Source organism: Pseudochaenichthys georgianus, chromosome 6, assembly GCF_902827115.2.
Source record: "Pseudochaenichthys georgianus chromosome 6, fPseGeo1.2, whole genome shotgun sequence".
Classification (NCBI taxonomy): domain Eukaryota; kingdom Metazoa; phylum Chordata; class Actinopteri; order Perciformes; family Channichthyidae; genus Pseudochaenichthys; species Pseudochaenichthys georgianus.
The window spans coordinates 43,149,148-43,176,778 of NC_047508.1; the positions used below are offsets into that span (position 1 = coordinate 43,149,148).

Below are 27,631 nucleotides of genomic sequence, written 5' to 3' on the forward strand. Positions count from 1 at the left end.
TAGTGCAAAAAGTCTATGTACATGTAAATAGAATATGATAAGTACAAGAACACAATATGAAATTAAATAATGTACATTAAAACACAATGTAATGCGGTAAGGAAGTGGGAAGGGGTAGAGTAGATGTGATATGACTTCAGCGTTGTTAACATGTTCTCTTTATACGTCCATCGTGCAAAACTATGCTATTGCAGAAGTGGCTGTTTTTGCCAGGGCTGGTTCTGTGGCAAATGAGCTGCAGCACAAGCGTCATGTTACCATGCTGTTACCATGCCACGGCAACCCCCCATTCCCCTGATAGGTGGAGAGTTGGCCATATAGGCGGTAGGGATGCCTGCGATTATTCGAATATTCGCTACAGTCTCCATAATCGAATATTATTTTAAAAAATCGGGAAAAAAATGTATATATATATATATTTTCGAATAATCGATTATTATTCGCCAGGGCTGCCGAATAATCGATTTTGATCATGGTCAGTTTCTGGCAACCCTAATAGGCGGAGCTCCTCATTTCTGACGTCAGAACAATTTCAAATCTGGATCAGCTCCGTTGCAGCCCCGTTTTTAGAGATTTGGGTACGGAGGAAAAGAGAGAGGGTTGTGTTTTCTGACACTTGGTGAGTTCCCTGACACACCGGGGACACATGTTCATGTATAAAAGATGTACAAAAGTGCATTTTGCATGATAGGTCCCCTTTAACTTTAAATTTACGAGTAAAAATGTCTTACGATTTCTTATAGACCTCTAATGACTTTAGGCCATATGTACAAAAAAAAGTGCTTTTAGAATCGACCAAAAGCAAACTCTTTTTTGCAGTTCTGTGTTTAAAGGTGGGGTAGGTAAGTTTGAGAAACCAGCTCGAGATCGCTAGAATTTGAAAATACACAACCGGAGAAAATCTGCCACTTCCTTAGAGAGCCCCTCCTCCAACACACACGAACGCGCACATGACCAATGAGGGCACGAGATAAGTTTGTGCCCCGATGGAAGGCTGACAGGCAGGTAGGCCATCCAGTTACTTTAGCCGGCCCGGCTAAACAGATTGGTTGTACTTTTTACAGTACTACGGCTTCCACAGATGACATTTTTTTTATGGATTTTTTGTCAAAGCACTTAAGATATTCATTGCTATCAGGATGTTAAGAGCATTCCATGGAATATAACAAAAAGTGTATCTCGAGCCGGTTTCTGAAACTTACCTACCCCACCTTTAAAGTCATTATTCGGAGAAAAATTCTGACTCTCCTAATTTATAAGAAAAAAATTCTGAGATGAGTCTGAAAAAGAAAGACAGCATTTTGAGTTATTTAAACAAACAAAATTGACTTCTGAGAGTGCTGAGAAAAAAGTCAGAATTCTGTCTTGAATCTGAAGCTTTTTTGTATATTTTTTCCTGCAGGACTGGAAGGAGCACCAGCACACCTGCTGTCAATCATCTGGGGGCGTGTCTGTTCTGGAAGAGGAGCCAATCACAGCCCTGGAACTGGACAAAGTCAAATGAAGGAGCAATCAGACAGGAAGTCCTTATATGGCGCCGAGAGGAGAAGATGTCAAAACTTAAAATCTCCTCACTTGAACTTTTATTGTGAGAAATCCCTCTCGACAGGAAGAGGAACGTCTGGGACGTCCCGATTTGAAACTACAGACATGATAAACTGTATATTTGTTGATAGAAGTTCCAGAAAATATGCCATAGGGCTGCAGATAACCACTTATGTCATTATCAATCAATCAATCTGTAATTCACTTTATTTATACGTTTTTTAATTAATGGTGTTTTTTATTTCTCGTCTTCCCTCCGTGAATCTTTTTTTTCTGCTGTTGATGAAACAGACTTTCCCGACCTTTAACTCTAAACTAATTTCGAATCTCTGTCCAGAGACAGTCCTGGTTTAAATAAAGGTCAACACATCGATAAACTAAAAGGAAATATTATTAAATTAACGCGCCGCACCCTGGCTGATAGGAAGACATGAGCTATCGGTTGTCCTTTGTTAATGGTATTTTTCTTATTTTACAATTATAGTGACTATATTGTTTACAAGGTTTCTTTGTGTGTTTGCTTCCAACTAAAAGACCCAGTTTATATAATGTGAACGTTTCAGTTCAGAACATCTTTTCATAAGATAATATCTTGTATGGACATGATTAAAAAAAAAAAGGATTATCTTTAAGAGATAGCTGTAGTGTTTCTTTTTTTCATTCAATTATGATGTAGTGTCTCTACTTTAAAGAGTCCTCTCCTGCTGATGTTCAGGTGTATATCAGTATGTAGTGTCTCTACTTTAAAGAGTCCTCTCCTGCTGATGTTCAGGTGTATATCAGTATGTAGTGTCTCTACTTTAAAGAGTCCTCTCCTGCTGATGTTCAGGTGTATATCAGTATGTAGTGTCTCTACTTTAAAGAGTCCTCTCCTGCTGATGTTCAGGTGTATATCAGTATGTAGTGTCTCTACTTTAAAGAGTCCTCTCCTGCTGATGTTCAGGTGTATATCAGTAGTGTCTCTACTTTAAAGAGTCCTCTCCTGATGATATTCCTTAGTGCACTAAGTGCTGGGCAACTAAGTAGGCAAAGTACTTGGTGTGAAAGCGGCCAATGGGATTTCTCCATAGGATTTTGGAAAATATCTGGAAATAAGGTCTGTGGTTGAAACACATTTAAGAGACGGATCATGTTTTGTTCTACGACCTTAAATCCATCAGCAGTGACCCCACTGGTGATTTTTGAAGAGTTTACGTGTCTGAAAAACGATGGTTGTTACCAAGTGGCTGAATAGGACTACAGAAGTCGTCGAGGCCGTTGTACGTCATTACGCCGAACACGTAAACACTCTAAGTTAGTTTGCCCTGTTCTGCTTGAAAGCAAGTACCTGACTCCTGCAAACTGTTAAAACAAACGCTTCAACTTGTACCATTTAGAATCTGTTAGTGCTGTCAAAATTATCACGTTAACGGCGGTAATTACTTTTTTGAATTAATTGCGTTAAAATATTTAACGCATGTGCAGAATGGCCCGCCCCATACGTGCCACCAGTGGCAGCGCCAGGGTATGGCTGGGGTAGGCTACACCCATACCAAGAAGTGGCTTAGCCCCACCATGAAAAATGATGTTAAAGTAAGCAAAATAAAGTCTGCCAACTCGCGCGGAGTAAATTGCACAGACAGCAGTTAGTAAGACTGATTTCAGTAGCCACGGTTTTGAAAACTTTTGTCACGTAGTGATCGTCTTCTCAATAGAACATCTTTGATAACGGCGTGGTGTTGTTGCAGGAAGTCCCGACGGAGAATACTCTTGCTGTAGTACAGGGGTGCACATAACTGGTACGCAGGTTATGTAATCTGAAATGCGTACCATCTCTTGTGTCACAAAGCGCATTTGCGTACCGACGTACTTGTGAAACTTTTCCAGAAGGCGGTTCGATCACCGGACGACAGAGTCGGTCTCCGTGTGCACAGACAGGGCTGCTGTTAACGTCGGTCTGTACAACGGAATTGTGCCAAAACTACGCCAACCGGCTGCGGAGGGAGACTCCCCCCTTCACTGGAGAACTGCGCTAAAACAGCTGATCACAACGTTCACACTCTGTGGTCACGAAGTACTCCACTAGCGCGCCCCCCCTGTCGACTTTCCTGAAGTACTCCCCCGTTGATAGAAATCAACACGTAATGAATTAAGACCCCACGGTTTGATGATTGATAGGTGTGTGGGTTGTCTTTCATTTTGACACACAGAAACATTTTATAATAAACATAGATACTGTGTGTTAAATGGATATATCCGTCTTCTTTCATTTATCTTTCCATTCCCACAACAATATACATAAATAAATGGCATATTTTGGACATAGTTCGAATGGTGATTAATCATGATTAATTAATTTTTAAGCTGTGATTAATTAAAATAAAAAATTGTAATCGTTTGACAGCCCTATAATCTGTGTGTTTGAATATGGATCTTAAATTGGCGTGACGTTGAAGTCGTGCTGCTGGACTCGGCTGTAGTTCCTTCATAGCATAACGTTAGCATTTAGCTTCTGGCGATTACATTTATGATTCGAACATTATAAAAGTAGGGTAGACATGTGGATATTATCCGGCTGAACAAAACGTGCATATATCAAACAGCTTCGTTTTCCACAGACCTTATTTCGAGCTATTTTGCAAAATCCTATGGAGAAATCCCGTTGCTTTTTTGTCAAGGGAACCAGCAGCTTACTTCCGGGTAAATACGTCACCCCTGCACCACAGAGTCATTCATGAAAGAATGTTCAAATCCTCCTAATATATAATATGATTGGAAAGAAGGATGAAAAGAGTCAGGGGTCTTCAGTTTAGTTGTTCATAGGAAAGGGTCCCTTAAGGAGAAATGGTTTGGGAGCGACTGATTTAAAGAAGACGTTTTTGTATACATTTACAGTTTGTGTGGCGGCTTCTCTATCAGTGAGCAGACACCCAATCAAATGTCATCTTTTTCTTTTATCATCTTTTCTGTCATCGTGTAAGCTGTGATTTATCAGGAGACACGTCATCTGACTGATGACGGTGAGCAACTTAAATAAATAATCTTCGTATTCAGCTGCTAAAATGAATCTTGAGATGATTGAAGTCTGAGAGAAAACGTCCTAAAACTCAGCGTCAGAATAAAACAGATATAATGTATTGTATAAAACCTTCCTAATTGTCATTTGTTAGTGTTTTTTATTCATCTCATTATTTATTTGTTAAGGTTTATTTATTGGAGCGAATGTTTGATATAAACATTTTAATTGGATGATGAAACTAAGACCAGGCATGAAAACGGGTCAGGGGTGAAAAAGGTGAGAAGGATATTATCCCTCTAGGGGGGTCCGGGGGCATGCTCCCCCGGAAGACATTTTTGAATATTCCATATTTTAAAGCATCGATCTGATGCATTTTGAGATGCATTTTTTTGCCAACCTGGGGAGAGCTGGAGAAACTTAACTTCAGCCATGAGTTAAAAATATTATGGCCTCCTTACTAAGTATTAGACACACAAAATTGGCCAAAAGCACGAGGACAGATACACTTTTTCAGCCATTTCTGACCTGCAGGATACAGATAGAGAATATTTCAATCAGGAGAGACTTCATTTTTAGTTTAAAGAACATTTATTTACGCATGTGCCATGATGGAAATGTTAATAGTCTTGAGCGATTAGGCCCTGATCCCCGATCGTATATATCTTAAGGGGGAAGTGCAGCCGTGAATATATTAGGAAACCCCCTTTTGGGGTCTAGACACTGGTGGTGAAGAAGATCTGGATTTGATGAGGAGAAGGGATGAAGAAGATTTGGATTCGATGAGGAGATGGCAAGAGGAAGATGATGAAGATCTGGATTCGATGAGGAGGAGGGAGAAGAGGACATTTACGCTAAATGTAATAACAGGAAAAAAGAGTCATATCGTTTTCACACAATTCATTTCTATTAGTCTGTAGGATCAAATATGTCCCATAGTTTTCAACACAAGTGAATGCATCTCTCTGGAGTCTTTTTTTATAAAAACCTTTATTCTAAAAAGATCCGACATATAAAATCCGTTCTCGTTGGTTTGAGGTAGTTTGTTCTTTAGCCTCTTCACAGGAAGCTCAAACAAACCTTTCTTATGTAGAAAAATCACTGAAACAATGGACAGACCCTAAAAGAACATCCGTAGTGTCTCGTTGGAATAAAAAAAGGCGTCTCTTCCTGCAGCATCTTGAGTGTTCATGAGGCGTTCTTGGAGAAGCAGCTGTGCAGGAACCGCTTGAAGAACTTCCTGAACTCTGTGTTGAACACGGTGTAGATGACGGGGTTCAGGGCGCTGTTGAAGTATCCGAGCCACGTCACCACGCTCATCAGAGCCGGAGGAACGTAGCAGTCCTGACATCGAGCTCTCACCGTGTGAAGCACGAAGAACGGAGTCCAGCAGAACAGGAAGGCACCTGCAGGAAGACCGGGAGAAGAAGTCAGGTGTTACATTTTGTCTGAAACATTACAGTGACTCACTTCCAAGGGTCTATAGCGCAGTATGCTCAACATAACTATCAAACATGACATGCGTAAGGTTGGTAGTACAGAAAACAGTCAGTTACAGAGCCATGCTCAGCTGGAACTCTTTAACGGTCCATATCATTCAGGAAAATACATTTCAAAATGGACAGACGTGCAATAGATGCCGTGTGTAAATTGAAAAGATAATACATTACAACGTACAGTCCAAATGCTTTAAAATGCATGTGTCTATAATAATAAGATGAATCCAGGTGGATGTCAACAATCCTGTGGAGCCATCACAAGGAACTGCTTTCTACCAACAGGTGCAGAAGAAAGTCGTCAAACTGCTGCTCTCAGGTCAGGCTGAGCACTTTGGAAGTGACTAATCCTTGGCTTCTAATCTTCGCCAACCACGCGAGGCTAGGTGAGGATGTCTGACACACATTTCCCAAATAGCACAACTGAAGAACCCGTTGAGTTAATTATCAATTAAGCAATCAACTCCGGTTGACTTTCAAGTGATAGAATCAGATTCCAATTTCAAATATCACTTTTCTAGGAGGATTAGGGCAACATGTGAATTCTTTTTGGGATCTGACCAAAAGGGATTTTTGTTTTGAGGGCCCAGAAAAAAATCTGAATTATGAGAAAAAAAGTCTACATTTTGAGAAAAAAAAGTATGTCAGGATTCTGAGTACTAAGAAATTGGGTTACAGGTTTAAAGCTTACATTATTTTATATTTACAAACAATACTTTTAACTATCACTCAAAAATGTATCAGTTAGATATTCTCATTAGATTTACAGTTACTCTCACAGGGATTTCAGCCTTTGCACCGTTAACATGCACTAAAACCCCCAAAACAGGGCCTCTTTAAATCGATGGTAAGGGTTGTGAGAATCTTTTATTTAAAAAAGCTAAAGTTGACTTGTAAAGTACTGTTTTTACGATGGAAGAATCTTGCGAGGAGCACAACACCAAACGTAATCTGATTCTCTTCCTGCAGAAATGAATTTGATACATTGCATTGCAAATGAGTGATTTATTATTGTGAAGACATGCTGTCTCCTGAGCTAATGAGAGGTCCATGAGACCATGGGACAAGCTTTACGTAATAACTGGATTTCAGATTAAGGAGCTGCAGGATTAGCCGCTGTGTGCTAAAGAGAAGCACTTACGCACTAGAACCAACACTCACTGCTATTAATAGGACGACCTTTTCTCACTGTTGCGTTAGTGCCTCTGAACACACATCAGATGGGTGTGAGGCGTTCAGGTACCTTCCAGCGCCCATTTTATATCCAGTCATTAATTGTGGATAAAAACTGTTCAATATAAATCTTTAATAATATAATACTGTAAAAAAAAGAAGGACAATCTGCATCCTGAGTACTTGGACTTTTTTTGGAAGGTCAAAAATACTGCAGTAGCAGGAATATAGGCTCATAACATACTGTATATGATAGTACATACCGATACATATGATAGTAGTAACTCGTTAGACAGGAAGTGAACCTTACCTACAACGACAGGAAGCACCTTCATGGCCTTCCTCTCCCGGTTGTTGATTTTAGCCGTTTTTCTCCGGCGAGGCTCCTGGTTGTACTTGATCTCTGTGAAGCTGACGGTGGGCACGGGGCCGCCCTTCAACTCCGAGGACTTTTCGGAGGACTTGAAGGTAGACTGCTGCTCCGGACTCTCCGTCAGCTCCCTCGCTATAAGGAGGCAAGAGTAAACACATCCTTTACTCAAGTAGAAGTACAGATACTCGTGTTTAAAGTGCATTTTGCATAATAGGTGACCTTTAAGTAGTAACAAAGTATTTGTACTCCACTACTTCCCACCTCTGATGATGGGCGGCAGTAATGGCGGCAGAGCGGCGAGTGCCGGCAGTGCAGTGGCCGTTTCTTGAAGCTTCCGGCAGTCCAGAATACTGTTCTTCAACTTGGCTCTCCGAGCTTCTTCCCATCGCCTCAGGCCTCGAAACATGCCGCAGTACAGCAGCAGCATGATGGGACACGGGATGAAGAAGGAGCACACGGACGAGTACAGCACGTAGTCGTCGTTCTCCAGTTTGCACTCGGTGGGGTCGCGGCCCGGCACGTTGTTGATGCCAAACACGACGGGCGACGCCACGGCCAGCGCCACGACCCAGGTGGCCGACAGCAGCACCGTCTGACGCATGTCCACGTGCTTCCTGTTGTAGTTCAGAGGGATGACTACAGCGATGAACCTGCAACGCGGCAGAGAAGGTTTTAGCAGTGGCGAACCGTGTCTATCACAACTGGAACTTCTGTAGACACACACAGCCCCCCCCCCCCCCCCCCCTCCGCGGCATTTTAATGTCCGTCTTTTCACTGAATTGTCGTCTTGAAAAGGGTACTCTGTAGTGCCGAGAGATATGGAGTCAGAGGCGGTGCAAGGAAGGTGCAAGAATAGTAATTTATTCACAAGCTGCAAAGGACATGTTGTCGGGTCGCAGCCCGGGTCGACAAGAGAGAGAGCCAAGAGGGCACACGCTATTTATAGGTAACCCATAACATGTCCGTGTGGGAACAATAACCGCAACTGTAGTTCCAAGTTTGAATTATGTCCCAGTGGTTAAATAGGTGGTCACCACACAAGCCACCCCAGAATTCAAACATGGCAAAAAAATATATCCCCACGTCCGTGGAGGAAGCACCACAAGGGCCGAGGAGGGTGGGGCCGCAGGTGAGGAACAGCCACGGAACAGCCATGGAACAGGCTACGTAAGGGGGCCGCAGGAGAGGGCAGGGGCCCTAACGAGGGCGAGGGAACCCCCACCGGGGGCAGGCCGGAACGGGCCGTCGTAAGGGGGCCGCACTAGGTGTCGCGGAGAACCCAGCAGGAAAGAGCGCAACCCGGCTGCAGGCAGACGCACAACGCCGGCGGGCACGAAGTCCTCGGCAGGCGTCGAGGTATCCCCGGGAAGCAGGAGAGGCCAGACAGGGTCCCGGAGCGCGCCACCCATGGGCCGATGGAGCATGGGCGACGTCCGGAACTGTCGAGGTGAGAGGGGGTCCAGGAGTGCGCCACCCAGGCGCCGATGAACGTGAGTGGCGTCTGGATATCCCCGGAAGGCAGGAGAGGCCAGACAGGCTCCGGAGCGCGCCACCCACGGGCCGATGGAGCATGGGCGATGTCCAAAACCGTTGAGGCATGACGGGGTCCAGGAGTGCACCACCCAGGCGTCGATGAAAACGTGAGTGGCGTCTGGAACCGCCGTCGAGGTGGTGAAAAAGGTGAGAGTGTCCACATGAGGTCAACCGGCTGGTCGAACCTCCTCTCCAGCACCAGAAAAAAACTCAAAAGGGCCAATAGCCGTTAGCACTAGCCGTCGTTAGCCCCACGTGGTTAGCCGCGGGACGTGCATCCGCACGCCCCGAAGAACAAACCCACGAGGTAGCAATGGGGTTGCTGCATCGTGCATCGTCCCCCCGTTGGATAGAAAGCCGATGCGGGAACGGCGAGCAACGTCTCCAGCCTTCTGCGGAGTGCGCACCGAGCCGGTGGCAGCCACGGACGTCTCCAATCAAACCCCGGCATTTCGAGAAAGGAACTGGAGTTCCTTTTGCCGTGTTCGGCTCCGTCCCGGAAACTTCTCAAGACGTATCAGGGTCACCAGTGTAGTGCCGAGAGATATGGAGCCAGAGGCGGTGCAAGGAAGGTGCAAGAATAGTAATTTATTCACAAGCTGCAAAGGACATGTTGTCGGGTCGCAGCCCGGGTCGACAAGAGAGAGAGCCAAGAGGGCACACACTATTTATAGGTAACCCATAACATGTCCGTGTGGGAACAATAACCGCAACTGTAGTTCCAAGTTTGAACTTTGTCCCAGTGGTTAAATAGGTGGTCACCACAACTCACAACAATTCCGCAACAACTTCATCTTCACCTGCTGCACTTGTCATTTAAACGTTAAAAACAATACAACGGCATGAATTGCTTCGTCGCATTCATCTAGATCCTCAGTCTGGAGCCAGTGAACTAGCGGGCCTTCTAGAATACCCTGGAACCGAGGGGAACTCTGAAAGAACACGCCCATTGGCTACAAATCAATATCTGATTGGTTGATCGAACTGTCAGTCCAAAGGTACGCTCTCATTCAGTGCAACGGCCAGGGCCTTCGATCAAGGATGTAGAATACCTGGTTGAAGGATGTTCTACCCAGAGACCCAGAACAAGATCTGATTGGTTGCTTTCTTTTCTAACACAAAACCACTGAAATGCGTAGTGCATGGTCCGAGAAGGACAAACAAATCAACGTAACACCGTAATATTACAGATCAACACAGATACCATTCTCATTTATTCATTTTATTTACATTTTATTTATATAATTAAATCGATTTTTTTGTGTTCCAGGGTGTTCTCTGAATACCTTGAAGGATCTGACGGTTCGCCACTGAGTTTTAGTATGTAGCTTTAAATCCTTTCATCCTTTCTTTATAACTAATACTTCTGATTATTATGTATTAATTTCAACAAGGACCATGCATACAAATACATTCATCTCGGAAAAGAGAAGAGATGGATTATGCCAGATTTGAGCTAATAAATCATTTCCATCTGCAGTCCTTGGGCATAACAATCAACACACATTGCATAATCTCTATCACACAAACAATTATAAAACATGATTTAAGTACAGGTCAATACAATAATACATAGAACAGTTAAAATATAATATTACAATACAGTTAAGATTGAAAAACCCTGATTACAGTGTAATTAATGTTGGCATGACTGGTTGCTTAAGATCAAAAGAGTTAAAGTCAGAACAGGCTTTAAGTTCAACTAGAAGAATATTCCAGTGTTTGATGGCCGTAAATGAAACTGCAGTTTGTCAAAGGCACTGCGCCTCAATGCTGTTGATGTATTGTGATTTTAAAAAGGTGTCCATTATCATCTGGCCGGGGACAACAGCTGGAAAAATGCATTTCCAAACATTCGGTCTACCTATGTTGCAAATGTATTATCTTTTCAATTTCCACACGGCATCTATTGCACGTCTGTCCGTCCTGGGAGAGGGATCCCTCCTCTGCTGCTCTCCCTGAGGTTTCTCCCATGTTCCCCTTTAAACTGTGGGGTTTCTCCGGAAGTTTTTCCTTGTACGATGTGAGGGTTTATTTGTTTGACTTGCAAAATTATCTTTTAAATTGACAAACATCATATGTGTAATTCGAGGCACAATTCAAACGGGATCGAAAGATAATCTTTGTCTCTCCATTGACTTCAATACATAATTTTTCCGAAATAAGGTCCCATGGAGCTCCCCCGGAAAGCGAGGGACTTCACCTCTCAATGCTGATGACGTATTGTGATTTTAAAAAGGTGTCCTTATCATCTGGACAACAGCTGGACATTAGCAATGTTGGCTAAAACTGCCCCGTTTACTGTTTTTTGTAACAGTTGATTAATGGGAACCGTCCACGACACTATAAACAAATAAACTAAACTAAATACGTACAGTTTGTTTGCTAGAGGAAAGGTCATGGCGTCATTGAAATGTAAAGGGTTCAACCTCTGGAGAGACGTTTTGTTTATCAACTCCTATTGACTTTCGAGTGATCAAATTATAATCTGAAATCCTATTTTCACTCCTATTCTACGGAGGAGGAGGATAAGGGCCACATTTTGGGGATCAGGCCAAAAGTGATCTTTTGTTTTGAGGTCTGAGAAAAAAGTCTGAATTCAGGAAATGTTTTCTAAGCTTTACCGTTTTTTGTTTAATTTATCATTTTAACAACGCATTAAAAACTGCGACCCGGGGAAATATAATTCCCTAGAATCGTATTTGAGGATGCAGTTTAGTTATACGGCAACATCCATTTCCAGGCGACGTGGTTGCATGTCTTTATGCTAAGCTAACCTAATTGGTTTTTCCAAAATGTCAAATCAGTCCTTGAACTTAGGACTTCAGGAGCAACAACATGGACAGAAAGCATTCTGGTGTGGTGACAATATTACATAATCTACATCAGGGGTGGGGAACCTTTTTCCTCTCAAGGGCCATTTCAATGTTTTCAACATCCTCCGAGGGCCGTACACATTATTGACCTCTGCTTAAAAATACTAATCACAGCCCATTCATTTCACCTTTCTTTCATGCTGTGCAAAGAAAAGCAACCTTTTAATCCAGATATCTTACCATGACTCGCACATGCATTCACGTGCACGGTTATGGCATGCAGGGCCGCCTTAATGCACGGGCTGACCTGGGCTGAAGCCCAGGGGCCTACGGAGATCAGGGGCCTATCATGAGCCAATTAAAAAAGTAAAAAAAAAAAAGTTTTTTATTTCGGATGTTTTTAAAAAACATTTAAATAAACAAAGTCTTGGCTTTCAGAATATGAACATTTTATTTCCAAAATCACACGATAAATACATTTTTGAAGCTTGTAAAGGGAAAATGACAGCTCTCACTTGCCACTCACTCCCCCTCCCTCCGGCTGAAATTATGAACGTAAAAGAGTATAGTAATCATAGATAACACGACAGGGTCTGTTACAGTTTGTTTTCATCTGGTTTCAAATAAACAAAGTCTTGGCTTTCAGGATATTAAACTTGTTTCGGCAAATTCAGATGATAAATACAGCTTTGAAGCTTGTAACTAGGGATGCACGATATTGGGTTTTTGATACCAATACCGATAACTTTCTGCTTCTCAAGCCCGACACCAATAACAAAAAAAAAATTACGCCACTAATTATTTTAACGTGATTAACGCATGTGTTTTTTTTTTCCTTGGCCGCCCCGTAGTTTCAGAGCGCATCGAGATTAAAATACCATCTACTGACAGCCCCGCTCCTGCCGCCCGCTTGTGGCAGACCACACTTCCAAGCTCACCGGCAGGCACCGACTGGCCATCGGGAGGACCGGGAGGGTGTGTGTATGTGTGGCCCGAGCGAGCGAGAGAGACCTTACGTGCATTGGTGTTGTTAGCATCTGGTTCTAGCTAGCTGCGCTAACGGATATAAGGAGCTGTTTAAATGAAAACAGAGGAGCGACATTTCGCCACAACTGCGCCGAGCACTTGACTTGATGCAGGAAGCAGACAGCGGGACATTGTAGGAGAAGTCAGCACGGATACATGAACATGATTGCAACTTCCAGGCAGCTCCGGTTCGAGCATATGCCTTCAGTTGCACATAGCTCCAGCGCGCACGCACAAACACACACACACACACACACTTTGTATTGTATTATATTATTGTCTTCGTACGCTTTTAACACACCATCGTAGCGATGGCGATGTTTCTGGTGACTGATCAGGTTCGAAGTATTAGGGAGCGCTGGATTTGTGAAGAACTCCCCTCTTCCTAAACCACTAATACCACAGTACTGGCAAAACGGGAGGAGCCGAGTGAAAAACAAGCGCCCCTCATCCCGATCCACCCACACCGCAGTCTTTCTTCTTTTTCTTTACCCAAAAAATATATTGTATATTGTCGGGGCTATTAATACTGGTATCGGGTTTATCGGGATGACGTCATAATTCCTAATATCGGACCGATAATTATCGGGCTGATAATTATCGTGCATCCCTACTTGTAACGGCATAATTACAAGCGGAGAACGGAGTAACTTGACGTCACAGCAGGCATAACAACAGCCGGTGTTTCTCGTGAGTGTTTTGCCCGGGAAACAAACACAACACACACAAACGCAAAATTACACAAACACACACACACGTATACACACACACACGTATACACACACACGTATACACACACACACACACACACACACACACACACACACACACACACACACACACACACACACACACACACACACACACGTATACACACACGTATACACACACACACACACACACACACACACACACACACACACACACACACACACACACACACACACACACACACACACACACACACACACACACACACACACACACACACACACACACACGTGAGCTTCCCCCAGACCAGTAATCCAAACGAAAATATCTTCCCTCCGTAGTATTTTCATAATTTGCTCCGCTAATCAATCAGATCGATGGATTCCAGAGATGACTCCGAAACAGTCACTGGGCACCACTTAACAGCCAATCAGAATGAGAATATGTTTCACATGTGACGTATTCAAATTGCGAGTGATTGAGTGACAGATGAAGGTTGTTTAGGAGAAAAAGTTTGAGAAGAAAAGGTTTGAGAGTGGCGCTCGGGAAAGGAAATTGTTGAGGGAAAAGTAGTTTCGAGACAAGCAGCTATTACAAAACATGTCGAAGCTTCCAGGTTATTTGAAACCTGTAGGCCGGGATGAGGAGGAAGGACAGATGAGTTCTGTACCGAGCAGTAGCGGTGCCGGCCGCGGGGCCTCGGAGCCAAGTAGGCCGTCTGGTTCTGATAGCGATGGAGTAGTGGGAGAGGAAGAACAGACAGGAGGGACATTATCTGTCGGAGGAGATGGAGAGGACGACGAGGACTTGCTACGTGGAGGGGAGCCAACGGCAACCGGACAAATACATGAGGGAGGCCCGATACGTCACTCATCTGGAGGAGAGGACCAGGCGCGCGCAGAGCAGAGTGGAGAAGTGCGATCACAGAGCCTGCCGAGGCTATACATGACTTTGATTTGTTGTTTAAATAGGGGGCCTACAAAACCATCAGCCCCAGGGCCTGATGGCAGGTTAAGGCGGGCCTGGTGGCATGACCACCAAAACAGAAAGATATGGACACAAGATGTGTGCAAATGTAAATTTAGTTTCTTATTCATGTGGACATGAAGATTTTTGCACTTTGAGAGCAACATTAAGAGATCTATGGCTACATCTCTCAACACCCATATGAAACAGAACTGTAAGCAGATTTCTTTTTCTTTATGGATATTTTACATATCACTCCACTTTCAAACTGTATTCTTGTTTATTAATAACAACTTTTTGTTATATAGTATTTTATACCTGTTTACTTTATTCTCTATTATTCAACTATAATGATCATATAAAGATGTGCCTTTACCTCACTGGTTGTAGAAAAAGCTTCTTATATTTGTTAGCATAGCTAGCTAACCAGATGCTAATAACAACAAAGTTATTGACTGTATGCTCAGTATGACAGATGAAGAGATCGCCACCGGGCTTTAAACTAAGACACAGCCACGCAAAAACTGCAGCATGTGTACGGCTCCTTATCGGTACTGCAATTTTTGGAAGTGCAGGAGTGGAGCTGTGTTCTGGTGCTCTCCGTCAGAACTGCACCCCTGTCAGACGAGACATATACCACGTGATGACACGTTAAGGCTTGTGTTGTGTTCAAGGACCCTGACCTTGGCCAGGAAAAACAAGCACTCGCTTGTTTAATTTTTTTGCGGTCTAGATTTCTTTAATTTTTTTCTTTTTTGCGTGTGTTTATAAATTACCTCGAGGGCCGTACCAAATTGTCTCGCGGGCCGTATACGGCCCGGGGGCCGCAGGTACCCCACCCCTGGTCTACATCCTCTGTCTCAAAGACCCACTCAGTCCTGGGGGCCGTGGCATTGTTCAGTAATCCATCACTGAATGACATCAGGTCATCGGTCAGTTTGATGTTAAATCAAACTTGCAGAGGAACCAGAAGCCAGGTGGACTCTGCAGACCTTCACGGTCTGTTTCCTGCTCGCTCTGTTAAATTATTCAGACAGTAAAACCTCTAAAAAGCTTCAGATCATCAGCATCAGTCCCCGTTAGCTCCACTGCCTCCATCAGTCTCGGCTCTAATCATATTTATCTGGAGTTGGGACATCAGCTTTGAGGGGCAGCTCCAGAGTTTCATCCTTCAACATCAGCCCGAGAGTTCGGATAATCTCATTGTGTCAAACTAACGAGTGCAGAGTGATGCCGGCAGTTCATCACCGCGGACGCATCCTCTCATTTTTCTTCTTTTGGGGCTATTACAGGAACAAGACAAAAAGGTTGTCTTAATATTTCCGCATTAGAGTGAACTGTGGCTCGATGATCTGACCCTGACGACCTTCAGATGGAGAGCCGAAGACCTCAGGGTTCTGGTTTTGATTAATTAGCTGGATGACCCTGACTGAAGCTGAAAAACACCTTGGTGGAAAAGTTATTTTGCTTGTGAAGCTTCCTGACTGAGTGAAATAACCCAAGTTATAAAGTGGTAGGTATGCTGTTCAAATTCTCTAAATGCTAAGAAAAGGTGCCTCAATGCTTCCGTTTTAGCATAGCACGGTGCAGTGAGTCCTAAAACCATAAAGATGTGTTGGCATTTTACTACTTCCTGTTCCCTCATCTCAAAGTCAATTTTTTTTGAAAGGGTTGATAGTTGGATGTCTGAAATAAGTTGAAGAGATTTTCAAGGTCTGTCCTACAACATAAATTACATCAGTAAACAACCCACTTGTAATTGAGTGAAGCTTTTATGTGTCATAAAATCAGGGGTTGCTAACAAGTGTCTAAATGAGACGACTGAACCTCATCACCCCGACCATTAGCCACCTTTAGCTTAGCGGTGGTGACGTGAAGTCATGTGACCGTGCTGTAGTTCCTACATTAGCCACCTTTAGCTTAGCGGTGGTGACGTGAAGTCATGTGACCGTGCTGTAGTTCCTTTATAGCCCAACATTAGCCACCTTTAGCTTAGCGGTGGTGACTTGAAGTCATGTGACCGTGCTGTAGTTCCTTTATAGCCCAACATTAGCCGCCTTTAGCTTAGCGGTGGTGACGTGAAGTCATGTGACCGTGCTGTAGTTCCTTTATAGCCCAACATTAGCCGCCTTTAGCTTAGCGGTGGTGACGTGAAGTCATGTGACCGTGCTGTAGTTCCTTTATGGCCCAACATTAGCCACCTTTAGCTTAGCGGTGGTGACGTGAAGTCATGTGACCGTGCTGTAGTTCCTTTATAGCCCAACATTAGCCACCTTTAGCTTAGCGGAGGTGACGTGAAGTCATGTGACCGTGCTGTAGTTCCTTTATAGCCCAACATTAGCCACCTTTAGCTTAGCGGTGGTGACTTGAAGTCATGTGACCGTGCTGTAGTTCCTTTATAGCCCAACATTAGCCACCTTTAGCTTAGCGGTGGTGACTTGAAGTCATGTGACCGTGCTGTAGTTCCTTTATAGCCCAACATTAGTCACCTTTAGTTTAGCGGTGGAGGCGTGAAGTCATGTGACCGTGCTGTAGTTCCTTTATAGCCCAACATTAGCCACCTTTAGCTTAGCGGAGGTGACGTGAAGTCATGTGACCGTGCTGTAGTTCCTTTATAGCCCAACATTAGCCACCTTTAGCTTAGCGGTGTTGAAGTGAAGTCATGTGACCGTGCTGTAGTTCCTTTATAGCCTAACGTTAGCTATTTACCTTGAACGATCGCATTTACTCTTCAAAAATCTTTAAAAAAAAACATATAAGTATCATTTACGTGTGGAGATCCTATTTTCTGAAATATTTGGTAATCAGACGAAAAAATCTGTTAGCTTTTTGTCGAGGGACGCCTTGTGATGCTACCTTCCAGGTCAGCCTACAAACATATCATCACTGCACGACTCTATAGGGAATTATGAACCATCAAATACTAAGGGATGTGAGATAATGTCTTCCCACAATCCCTTGCGGCAATAATATTTACCTATCGACGCTGATGGCGCAGAGGTTGAAGATGGAGGCGGTGCACAGCATCACGTCCATCGTCATCAGGTAGTCACATACCGAGGTGCTGAGGGTCCACACGCCGTCCTGGAACTGAAGAAACACACAGTATGTTTACTTATCAACATTAACATACAAGCTGTACACACATAAACACAGTTAACTAAATACATTTACTCAAGTACTGTTCTCAACAGCGCCAATAATATGTGTTTGCTTTTACTTTATTAAAATAATATTGCATGTATGCACCATTTGTTTTAAAAATATATAAAAATATATAAAAACTAAATAAAATGCAAAAAAATTACTTAAATTAAATTATAAACATTACAAATATAAGAAATAGGATAAATGGACCATCTGTGCAGTTAATATTAAACTCATAATTGCACATGTAATACAAATACTGTAAAATAAAATAAATACAAATCCTACATATAACAATTATGAACTACATTAAAATATATATTCATATAAATGTGAATGCAATTAAAAGCTCTAAGCATGACAATATACAACGTAAAACAATACATGGTTAAAATTTTTATAAAATTAAACATTTAACCGTAATAGCAGAAATAATACAATAAATAAATACTTAGTATTTGTGACGGCTAAACAAAGAGATAAAATAATCAGAATCAGAACACCTTTTTTCGTCCCATAGAGGGTACGTTTGAATTTGTTACAGCAAGAAAATAACCCAAGAAAGCTTAATGTTAACTAAGAAGCAGCAATACAAAATATTAAAGATAAAAAAATAACACAATTTACAAAATACACATCCTGTAACAGTTCTGAGAGAGATAGCAGCCAGGTATATATTGCACAGCTATCAACGACATATGCACATAATTGGTATTCCACAACAAGGGGTGTTATAGTCTTTGTTGTTATGTGTGCGGGGTCTACCAGGGACCATGATGGTTATACAGCCTGAAGGAAGAACCTGCGTAACTTAAATTAAATATGCCGCTGGGCACCAGAGAGCGAATCCTAACGCAGGTAAATAGTCGATGTCCAGACGAAAACATTGTGTTTGTTCTTTTATTCTCTACACATAACAATGGTTGCCTCTCGTGTGGTTTCTCCTGTAGAATATCCTATGTTCCCGGGTAAAAAACCCCATGCTCGTCTGGTGCACCAATCCCACCGCCACCATGAAATAACAAATCAATATACAGCTTCAACAGTATTATTGAACTACTGTTTATTTAACCTGTTAAGGCGCCCGAGCCTGTTTTTCAGGTCTCAGGCTCGAAAATGACATTCCCAGAACAAATGTCCATATCTTCGCTTCTAAAAGGGGTACATTAATAATCTGTTTTCTCAAAGCAAGGTTACACCTGTGAGTTGGATGTAGAAGTGTCAGAATCAATATAGATGTTTTTATTTTAAAGTAAATTCAGATTGAACACAGTAAACAAATGTAAATGTGTCCGTCCAAAAAGAAAAAAGACTTATAGTGAAAACTACCCTTGAATGATGGGATGGTAGACTAAAAGCTTTAGGAATCCAAACTACAACATATAATAAGTACCCTGTGTCAAGATTGATGCAAAACAAGTGAAATTTGACCTTTTTAGAGGGATTTAGCAAAAATAAAAACACTTCTGGGGTCATTTGGGTGGATTTTCCATATCTCTGGCCCCCCTTGATCGATTTTAATGATTGACACCTCTTTCTAACCGTCAGAGCCAATGGAATCGAGGGGAACTCCCACATACACACACACATTACCAAATAAGGAGTGAGAGTGACGCATAGCCAAAACCGGAAGCTGCATAACTCTGGTGGCTACCATTAGCAGCTAACTTTTACTCTCCGATTTTTACATACAAATGGAATTATGGATTATAAATAATTTTTTCAAAGCGACAGAAACATTACCAACCTATGGATTAACCGATTCAGCCGCGTTTTTTCTCGTTGTAATGCCATTGAACACGTCTTTTGATCAGATTGACAGCTACGGTGAGACGATCTCCCGTAAAAGCTCCGTAAAGGTACGTGTTGTGATGTCTGTGTTTGCTTCCCCTGTCGCGAGTTCGGATCGCTCAGGGATGATACTATACTTAAATAATCTGTGGAACCTCATCTTTAATCGGATATCTTGTATGTGCAGCTACGATAAGTAATAAGGGTACTTTTATCTTGAGTTCTTTGCCAAAGTGCGTTAGCATTTTTCGCTCATGGGTCATTTAGATGCTTCTTATGAGACTTGTGTTTTGGTAAAAATGGTTTGTATCGTCAGTTAGCTGAGATTATTCCCGTTAATCTGGTATAACACATTAATAGGTTCTTAAATATTAAGATGCCCTGAGACTAGTGCTGCGTAAAAAAACTAGCACTTACGTATATTCTGGTGTCTGTGGTTATTTAAACATTCCCTGATAAACGTTATTCAGCGTCAATAAATGAGTGCTAATCCCAGTGTGCTCAGTGTACAACATCACATGTCATTTCACCTTCGATTCACGGTTTGAAAACGTAGCATTTCGCCACATGCTAATGCTAACCGGAAGTGAATAATTTTCAGAATAAAAGTATTAAGTTAATAGTGTGAACTTCCGGTTTTTTCAGAATAAAACTAATTTAAATTAGTGTATTTAATTCAAAATTACGCCATATCAACATTGATTTGAATTTCTAACAGTATGTATGTACATCACTATGTATGTAGTATGTACTGTATAATGTACACATGTAGAGTTGTGGAAAATACATGGTGTACAGACAGTACAGTACGCTCTGACTGTACAGTCAGTCACTACAGTGTAGCTTATACTGTATAGTAGGTGTGTAACAGTGTAATGCGTATAGTCTACTCTACACTCTACCTTTCAGCAACGTTTTAGGGATTTAGGCTCAGTCAGCTCAGGGACTGTTTGGTTACTTTAGTTTGGTAAATGAAATAAATGTTTGAACTTTGTAGTAGTTCACTGTAGTTGCTGTCATAAGTCATTTGTAGACTAAGTGTCAACAAGTTGTTTTTTTACATTTGTACTTTGTAGAGAAATGTGGACACAAGTTGGAAGGGAGCACAATAAACCTGACGAGTTTGAATTTGAGTTGATTATGAGTTAATTTTCAATTGATAATTAGCTCACAATAAGTTCACTTTAGTTACTCGCACAACTTGACACAAGCCATGGGTTCAGGTCCGGACTTATAAGTCCGGACCTGAACCTGAACCTCTGGACTAGAGTCCGGACCTGAACCTGAATGTGAGTCCAGGTACGCAGCACTACCTGAGACACAGTGTCGTGAAAAAACAAAAGACCCGCCGAAGGGGTCTTTGGGGCTTAATTAAAGAAACATTAAAGTGTTCTCTTTAATAAAAGCTCTCTCATAATAGCTCTTACTTATTAATATAATATCTATGACAAATTACTTGTTGTGCTCCAATGTTGTAAACAAAAGCAGTTTAGATAACCACACAAACAAAAGGTGAACTGTGATGAGTGAAAGAACATGATGCATGGATAAGCAAACGCACAGGCTCCAGAGAATCAACGCTATGTGACAAACACAGACTTGTTGTTATTGTCTTCATGGATTTCCTAAATCCCCATTGTTGCTTCAGGGGCCCCTTCAGCTGACCTTCGACCCCGGATGTGAGACGACCTACGGAGGAATGTACAGTTCATCTGGTGTCCTCAAATAGACAAAGACTGATTGTAACTGTGTTCAAACTTTAACTAAATTGTTATTATTAAAATATGATGTCAGTCGTGATCGCTGCAAAAAAACAGGGTTGTTTCCTGTGAGCTTGGGTAAGCGGAGTAATTACTGAGTTAATTAATAATACAATATATTAATATAATATTGTATTAAAGGGCCCATGTCATGCTTTCTGGTTATCACCCGTCCCCGTGTGTTGTGAAGGTTTTTCTGCATGTGAACGGTCTGCAGTCACAAACCCTCAAAGTACACCTTGTAGCGAGTCAAGCTCTAACACCGAGAAGACCTGTCTGCTGCCCCTGAACGCCTCGTTGGACATTTCTCTTTTTCCATTGTTTACTTCCTGGGTTCTGTGACGTGTGAACACCCACATCAACAACAAATGACCGGATTGGCCCAAATGGACCAATCCGCGGAGCACCTCACACACCAGGACCCCTTGGCTAACTAACAGGGAGTCCCATTGACTTGCATAGAGCTCCCTGAACGCTGGTAATAGGCGAGTTGGGATGGTGGAGAAATCCTCTCCGCAGACCCATTCTCACAGCACGATAAACCTTTTTCTTTCTCAATATCAAACCACACTTATTGTTTTTACTTCAGCTGTGAGTGTTTGTGTGCTCAGGATGAGTTTCGCGCTGTCTCGCTGTATCGCCGACCCGGAAACTTGTCTGCTCCTCGCAGCTGCGGCGAGCAGCAACGAGCAGCAACGAGCAGCAACGAGCCTCGCAACGTACCGACCAATCAGAGCACACTGGGCTCACAGGGAGGGGGGGGCAGGAGCTCCAACAAGCCGTGTAGGACAGAGAGTGAATACACATACTACACAGAGATGCTGTTTGAGAAACCAATGTGAGTTTGGAACATTGAACAATATAAATCTATTCTAGTGGACCTCAACGATGGAATTATGATCAGTAGAAATGGCCAGGTCATGGGACCTTTAATTACAAACCCATTTTCAAACAGGAAATGTTTCACCAGCTGCTCTTAAACAGGGACCATAACACAGCGTTGTGAAATATAGCTATGAATCTCCGGATGTGTAAAGAGATGTCCTTTATGTATTGAGAAAATACTCCTACTTATGCTCAATTCACTATTTGAAAAGCCTCTTGGATCAGCTGTAAAATGCATCGTCACAAAGTTAAACAACAAGCCTCAACATTTCTTCCTCCACTCCCTCTTGGCAAACTGCCACTGACAGGTTGAACCACATTGTAAGAGAAGAGTTTATATTTCCCAGAAATTAAAGCTGTTGTTTGTCGCGACAGCAGTCTCTGTTTCTCTGAAGACACACTCAACTGAATCCAGCAGCTTCTTCTCAACAACACAGCAGGACTCTGCAAACACTGGTGAGTTCACTACAGACACATCACTGACTAACATTTAGTCAAAGATGGATTAAAATCTGAATCCGACTGTATTACATCCATTTGACCATATAAAGAATATTACACAATATAAATGTGTCAGTTAAGATAAAAACCTCAACATTTACTTTAGCAACAGCCACAAAACAACTGCAATGTAAACTCTGGTTAAGTTAGGTTAGAGAGCATACAGCTAAAGCTAGCATTAGCTTGTACTTATTTTCATATTTCCTGTATTTGAAAGCATCTTTATAATTGACTCTATTAAACAAAGTAGAATCTAAATAGTAGATTTGTTCTGGACTGTCCAAAGCAAGGGATCTGGTGTTATGTTACAAGTGTTGCTTATAAAAAGGCATGACAATTACATATTTCATTTTATATCATTTGTACACACGGTGGTAAGTCGCCTTCAGCTTTGAACCTGTTTCCGTAGTAACTGCTGTCTGCCTTTTGAAGCTGATAACGTGTACTGTTTTTTACTAGTATTAACTTCAGTGATGCTCAGCAGGAGGTGATATGATCAGTAGGAATGGCCATGACATGGGAACGAACTTAGTGACGTCATAAAGGGGGCGGGGCTGCAGCTGAAGGTCGGCTAGAATCCCGATTCTTAAAGGGACAGTACGCAGAGTTAAAACCATGATCACTGATATCAAATAAAACACTGATAAATATAGATTTAAAAAAATATATGGATCAATTAACAATAAAACATCTGTAAAATATACCCATAAATTAAATGAATGTTTTGATTAGAACATTGTAAATTATTATTATACCGCTCCAAGGACTTGTTCCTTCCTACTGTCCCAAAAGTCTGTCCTGAACTGGAAAGAAGGCGTTTGATTACGATGCTCCGGTGGCTTTTGAACCAGCTGCAGAATGAGCTGAAACTCAGAGAGCTGGTCTCAGACTCAAAGCGACTCTAAATGACTTTGGAGCAGCTGTGTCTGTAAATACTTTGGCTGATCTTGTTGTGACTGTGATTGAGTTTTGTTTTAAGTTGTCTGTAACTGAGCTGCTGCCTATCTTTGGCCAGGACTCTCAGAGCTGTTTTCTCAATGAGACCTATGGATTTGCAGGATTTGGGTTTTTGGGTCGTGTTGGGGATTTGAATCATTTATCCATCTGAGTCTAATGGTTCTATTTTTGACCAAACATAAATGACAACACAAGAACCCCCCCTCAAACCCCACTTCCTCCATTGTTCTGGAGCTTTTGAGCGTACAGCCTGATCTTCATCAGCTTATGTATTTATTTCCCAAAATGTCATACAACCCCATTATATATTATATTCTGAGCACCACTTTTCCTCAATGCCAGTTTAAGATACTGCCTGGCAAAAGTAACTGCCCCGCCCTTTTTATAGTGAAAACAAAGAATCCTCACAGCTAACGATGCTAATGAGGCTAATGTCAATCGGCAAAGTAAAAAGTAAAAGTAGTGACTGTATGCTCCACAGGGAACCTTAACGGTACGTCCACACAGCAGCTTCAGAAGAAACTTCCACCGCTTCCAACGCTTCTCTGCCCGTTGACTTTGAATGGGGGTGACGTCACTTTGCCTCGCTTTTCCCCGAACTGCATTGTGGGGGAGCGAAGCGAAGATTTCCAGGATTTCCAGGATTCAAAAGTTGAGCAATGTTCAACTTTTGAAGCTGAGCTGGAAGCGTCAGCCAATCAAACACGTTTATGCAAATCTGACAGTAGAAGCGCTGTAAGCAGGGAGAACCAGACCGCAGTTCATTTCCTCATATTCCAAACGAGAAATTACGGCAGCAAATCACCCGGTTCTTTACGACCAGAACTATTACCGGGATACAAACCGGAGGAACCAGCATGGAGGGAGGTGGCAGAGACAGTGGGGGAAACTGGTAGGTTTTCGCCTGTTTGGGGAGTTTATATATATATATATATATATATATATATATATATATTGCTCGCATAAAATCCCCGGGGTTTTTTGCTTTGTATGTCGGGGGCGGGAGATTCATGTGATTGGTTGTTGGTCGCATTGCTCGCAAAAAATCCCCGAGCTGTCAGACACGCCCAGCTCCAAGATTTTTGAAAAGCTGCTGTGTGGACGTACCGTAAGTGTTAGCTGCTGCCTGCCACTCGTCCAATGGCAGACTTACAGGACATTGATCCTGTATTGATTTCATGAACTAAATATTGACGCCAATCATCAATCTCCAATGACAGTATTTAATAGTTTGCCTAGTTGACCATCACTGCTCGTTGTAGATTGTAAAAATGGCACAGTATTCTTAATTCTTGGATGGGATTGGCCAAAAACCTCAGGATCTGTTTTTATAGCAAGTCAAATGGCAGCAAATGTTTTCACCCAAAAAAGGAGCGGGGCGTAGAGGGGAAGTACTGGATGGGTTTCTCTCATCTTTAGTTAAAAAAGCTTCAAGTAATACAATAATTTGGCAATTTTATAAAGTCACTAAAGTTTTCCAAAAGATATATCAGAGTTTAGAGAGACTTTAAGAAAAAGTCATCTTATCCAAAGTTGCATAAATTCAGATGATTTGAGATTATTGTATGTAAATATTATATTTATATTTTAGCGGCTTGAGTAAATAAAACTACAACATGAGAAGACACACAATTACACACTTAATTGCATTTAAATTAAGGTGGAGACACCTTTTTTTTCAAAAGCTATTAACAACCCCTTAAAATCTATTTCAGAGGTGTGCAAAGATTTCACCTTATTTTTTAGTACTTAACAAACTGATAAGGGGCACAATAATGTCACCTTAATTATCTTATCAATTAGCTGTTGGGTAAAGCATCCGGGATGAACAAAAAACCCTTAACAAAACCCTCAATTAAATCCAGAAATCACGCCAAACACTTTGATTCAAATTAAGATATCCATACAATTCTCGAAAAGCAACAATAAAGTACTTTATAAACATTTATAAAGAATGCTTTCTCCTTAGTTAACATGTTAATGGTCAAGTTAAGTTAAGGGCCATTGACTTTCATTTTTATAAATGATCTGATACTACACCAAGAACATTCTGCAGATGTTGTGTAATGCATCCTGGATCTGCATAACATATATTCACATTTCCAAATAACCCTTACGTAAATGAAGTGTAGTACTTTCCCTCAATATTGTTTACTTGAGTAAATGTTCGTAGTTCATTTACACCACTGCTTACTAACATATGTTGTGCAAACATCCTGGATGAACTAAACATCCTTAAATTCGCTTAATTTGAAACAAACACTTAACTTTAAATTAAGGTGGCATTTTGGACTAAATCTAACTGCAGAAACCAACCAAACCTCTGCACGCGGTAAACAATAATAGTCCTAATATATTTTTCGGGTTCTCGGTGATGCCTTTTGCTCCTCTCCAAGTCTGCCTTTTTTTGTTTACTTTTCGTTTTTTAATTTTTTAATTTACTTGCACTAGTATCTGTTTTATTGTGTTGCACTGTTGGAGGAGACTCTGACCTAAGCTGTTCATTGACATAACTACACTGTAGCTATGTGCTCACATGACAATACAAGCCTTGCATCTTGAATCTTGATTTCGGATCTCACCTCGGAATACACAAAGAGTGGCAGCACGAGCACCGCGAGCATCAGATCCGACACCGCGAGACTCACGATGAAGTAGTTTGTGGTGGTCTTCAGCGCCTTCTCCGTCATCACGCTGAGACACACCAGCAGGTTCCCGCCGATGATCACCACGATCAGCAGCACCCCGACCACCAGGGCCGGCACGTTGTAACCCCCCGAGGCCGCCTCCGGGGCCACCTCTCCGCTCAGGTTCCCAGCCATGTCCGCCCCACGGTCCGGCCCGCGGGCTCTCATGAAGCCCGGGCCGGACTATGGTCCCCTTACTGTGGGGTCGTCATGGAGCAAAAAAAGAAGCTCCGGTGCGCACTTTACGCAAAGGAACTGAGCGTAAAACAGGATGGAAACAGGTGCGTAAAACTAGTGCGTAAAACAGGGTGGAAACAGGTTGGTTTGATAAAGTTAGACACCCCTAACTCATGATGATTAAACAGCTGCTCACAGTCTCAATGCTGCTCTTCAAATCTACCGTGGTGAGCTCTTTACGCCAAGGAACTGTGCGTAAAACAGGTTTCTTTTGCAAAGTAAGACACCCCTAACTCATCATTATTGAACAGCTGCTCAAAGTTCCGCTTCCCCTCTTCTTACCGTCGTGAAAAAGTAAAAACACATCGATCCAAAGCTTAAAAGACGCTTAAATGATTGGAAAGTTGAAGCGGATATCTGTGTGTCCTTCGATGCAAGAGTGACCAGCAGCCGGAGTGTGTCTGCGGTCACACCCCGGGAAGTGTGTCGGTGTTTTCAGCTCCGGTGGGTTCACCTCCTGCAAAGGCCACTGCAGGGCCAAATTAGCCGATTAAAGCCGCTTATCAGCTGCGCTTTACTGTGTCCTTCAGTCCCTGAGCTGAGACGGTCTCTCTCTATGTGTGTGCGTGTGTGCGCGTGCGTGCGTGTGTGTGTCTGTCTGTCTGTGTGTGTGCGTGTGTTTGTGTGTGTGTGTGTGTGTGCGCGTGCGTGCGTGTGTGTGTCTGTCTGTCTGTGTGTGTGTGTCTGTGCGTGTGTTTGTGTGTGTGTGTGTGTGAGTGAGAGAGAGAGGGAGAGAGAGAGAGAGAGAGGATGCTGCATACAAAATATCAACAACTTTATTTAAAGTTAAATTATAAGTCTAATAGTGAACAATATGATAATATGTATAAACAACTATATAATAGATAGAAATACTATAAATGTTTTCCCCGTTAAAATTGCATTATTTTACGCTGCAGTTGCATTAAAAGTGTCTTTATCCACATTTTTAAATGAATGAAATCACACAGATTTAAGGTGAACTTGATACAGGCTACTCCTATATTTTCCTTAAATAAAAGTGATGGAAAGTATAACATAACAAATAGATCC

The 27,631-nt window shown here is 42.2% G+C and overlaps 3 protein-coding genes across 4 annotated transcripts in view; 2 read left to right on the forward strand and 1 right to left on the reverse strand.

Annotated features, from left to right (window-relative positions):
• deaf1 (DEAF1 transcription factor) overlaps positions 1-2,148 on the forward strand; it is a 22,875-nt gene extending 20,727 nt beyond the window's left edge. For both annotated transcript variants that reach the window (XM_034085325.2, XM_034085326.2), the window contains exon 13: positions 1,403-2,148. In XM_034085325.2, the coding sequence (XP_033941216.1) occupies positions 1,403-1,504 (102 nt within the window). In that variant the 3' untranslated portion in view covers positions 1,505-2,148. The remainder of the gene's footprint in view (positions 1-1,402) is intronic.
• Positions 2,149-5,188: 3,040 nt separating this feature from the next.
• On the reverse strand, positions 5,189-26,840 carry LOC117448405 (D(4) dopamine receptor-like). The gene is made up of 5 exons (XM_034085689.1): positions 26,258-26,840; positions 17,612-17,724; positions 7,844-8,232; positions 7,520-7,714; positions 5,189-5,946 (listed from the first exon to the last, which is right to left on the reverse strand). Exons 1-5 carry the CDS (start codon positions 26,528-26,530, stop codon positions 5,729-5,731), a joined length of 1,188 nt encoding a protein of 395 aa, XP_033941580.1. The 5' UTR covers positions 26,531-26,840; the 3' UTR covers positions 5,189-5,728.
• LOC117448402 (protein NLRC3-like) overlaps positions 22,618-27,631 on the forward strand; it is a 33,967-nt gene continuing 28,953 nt past the window's right edge. The window contains exon 1 of the mRNA XM_034085685.1: positions 22,618-22,673. The gene's annotated coding sequence lies outside the window, so the exon portion shown is untranslated. The remainder of the gene's footprint in view (positions 22,674-27,631) is intronic.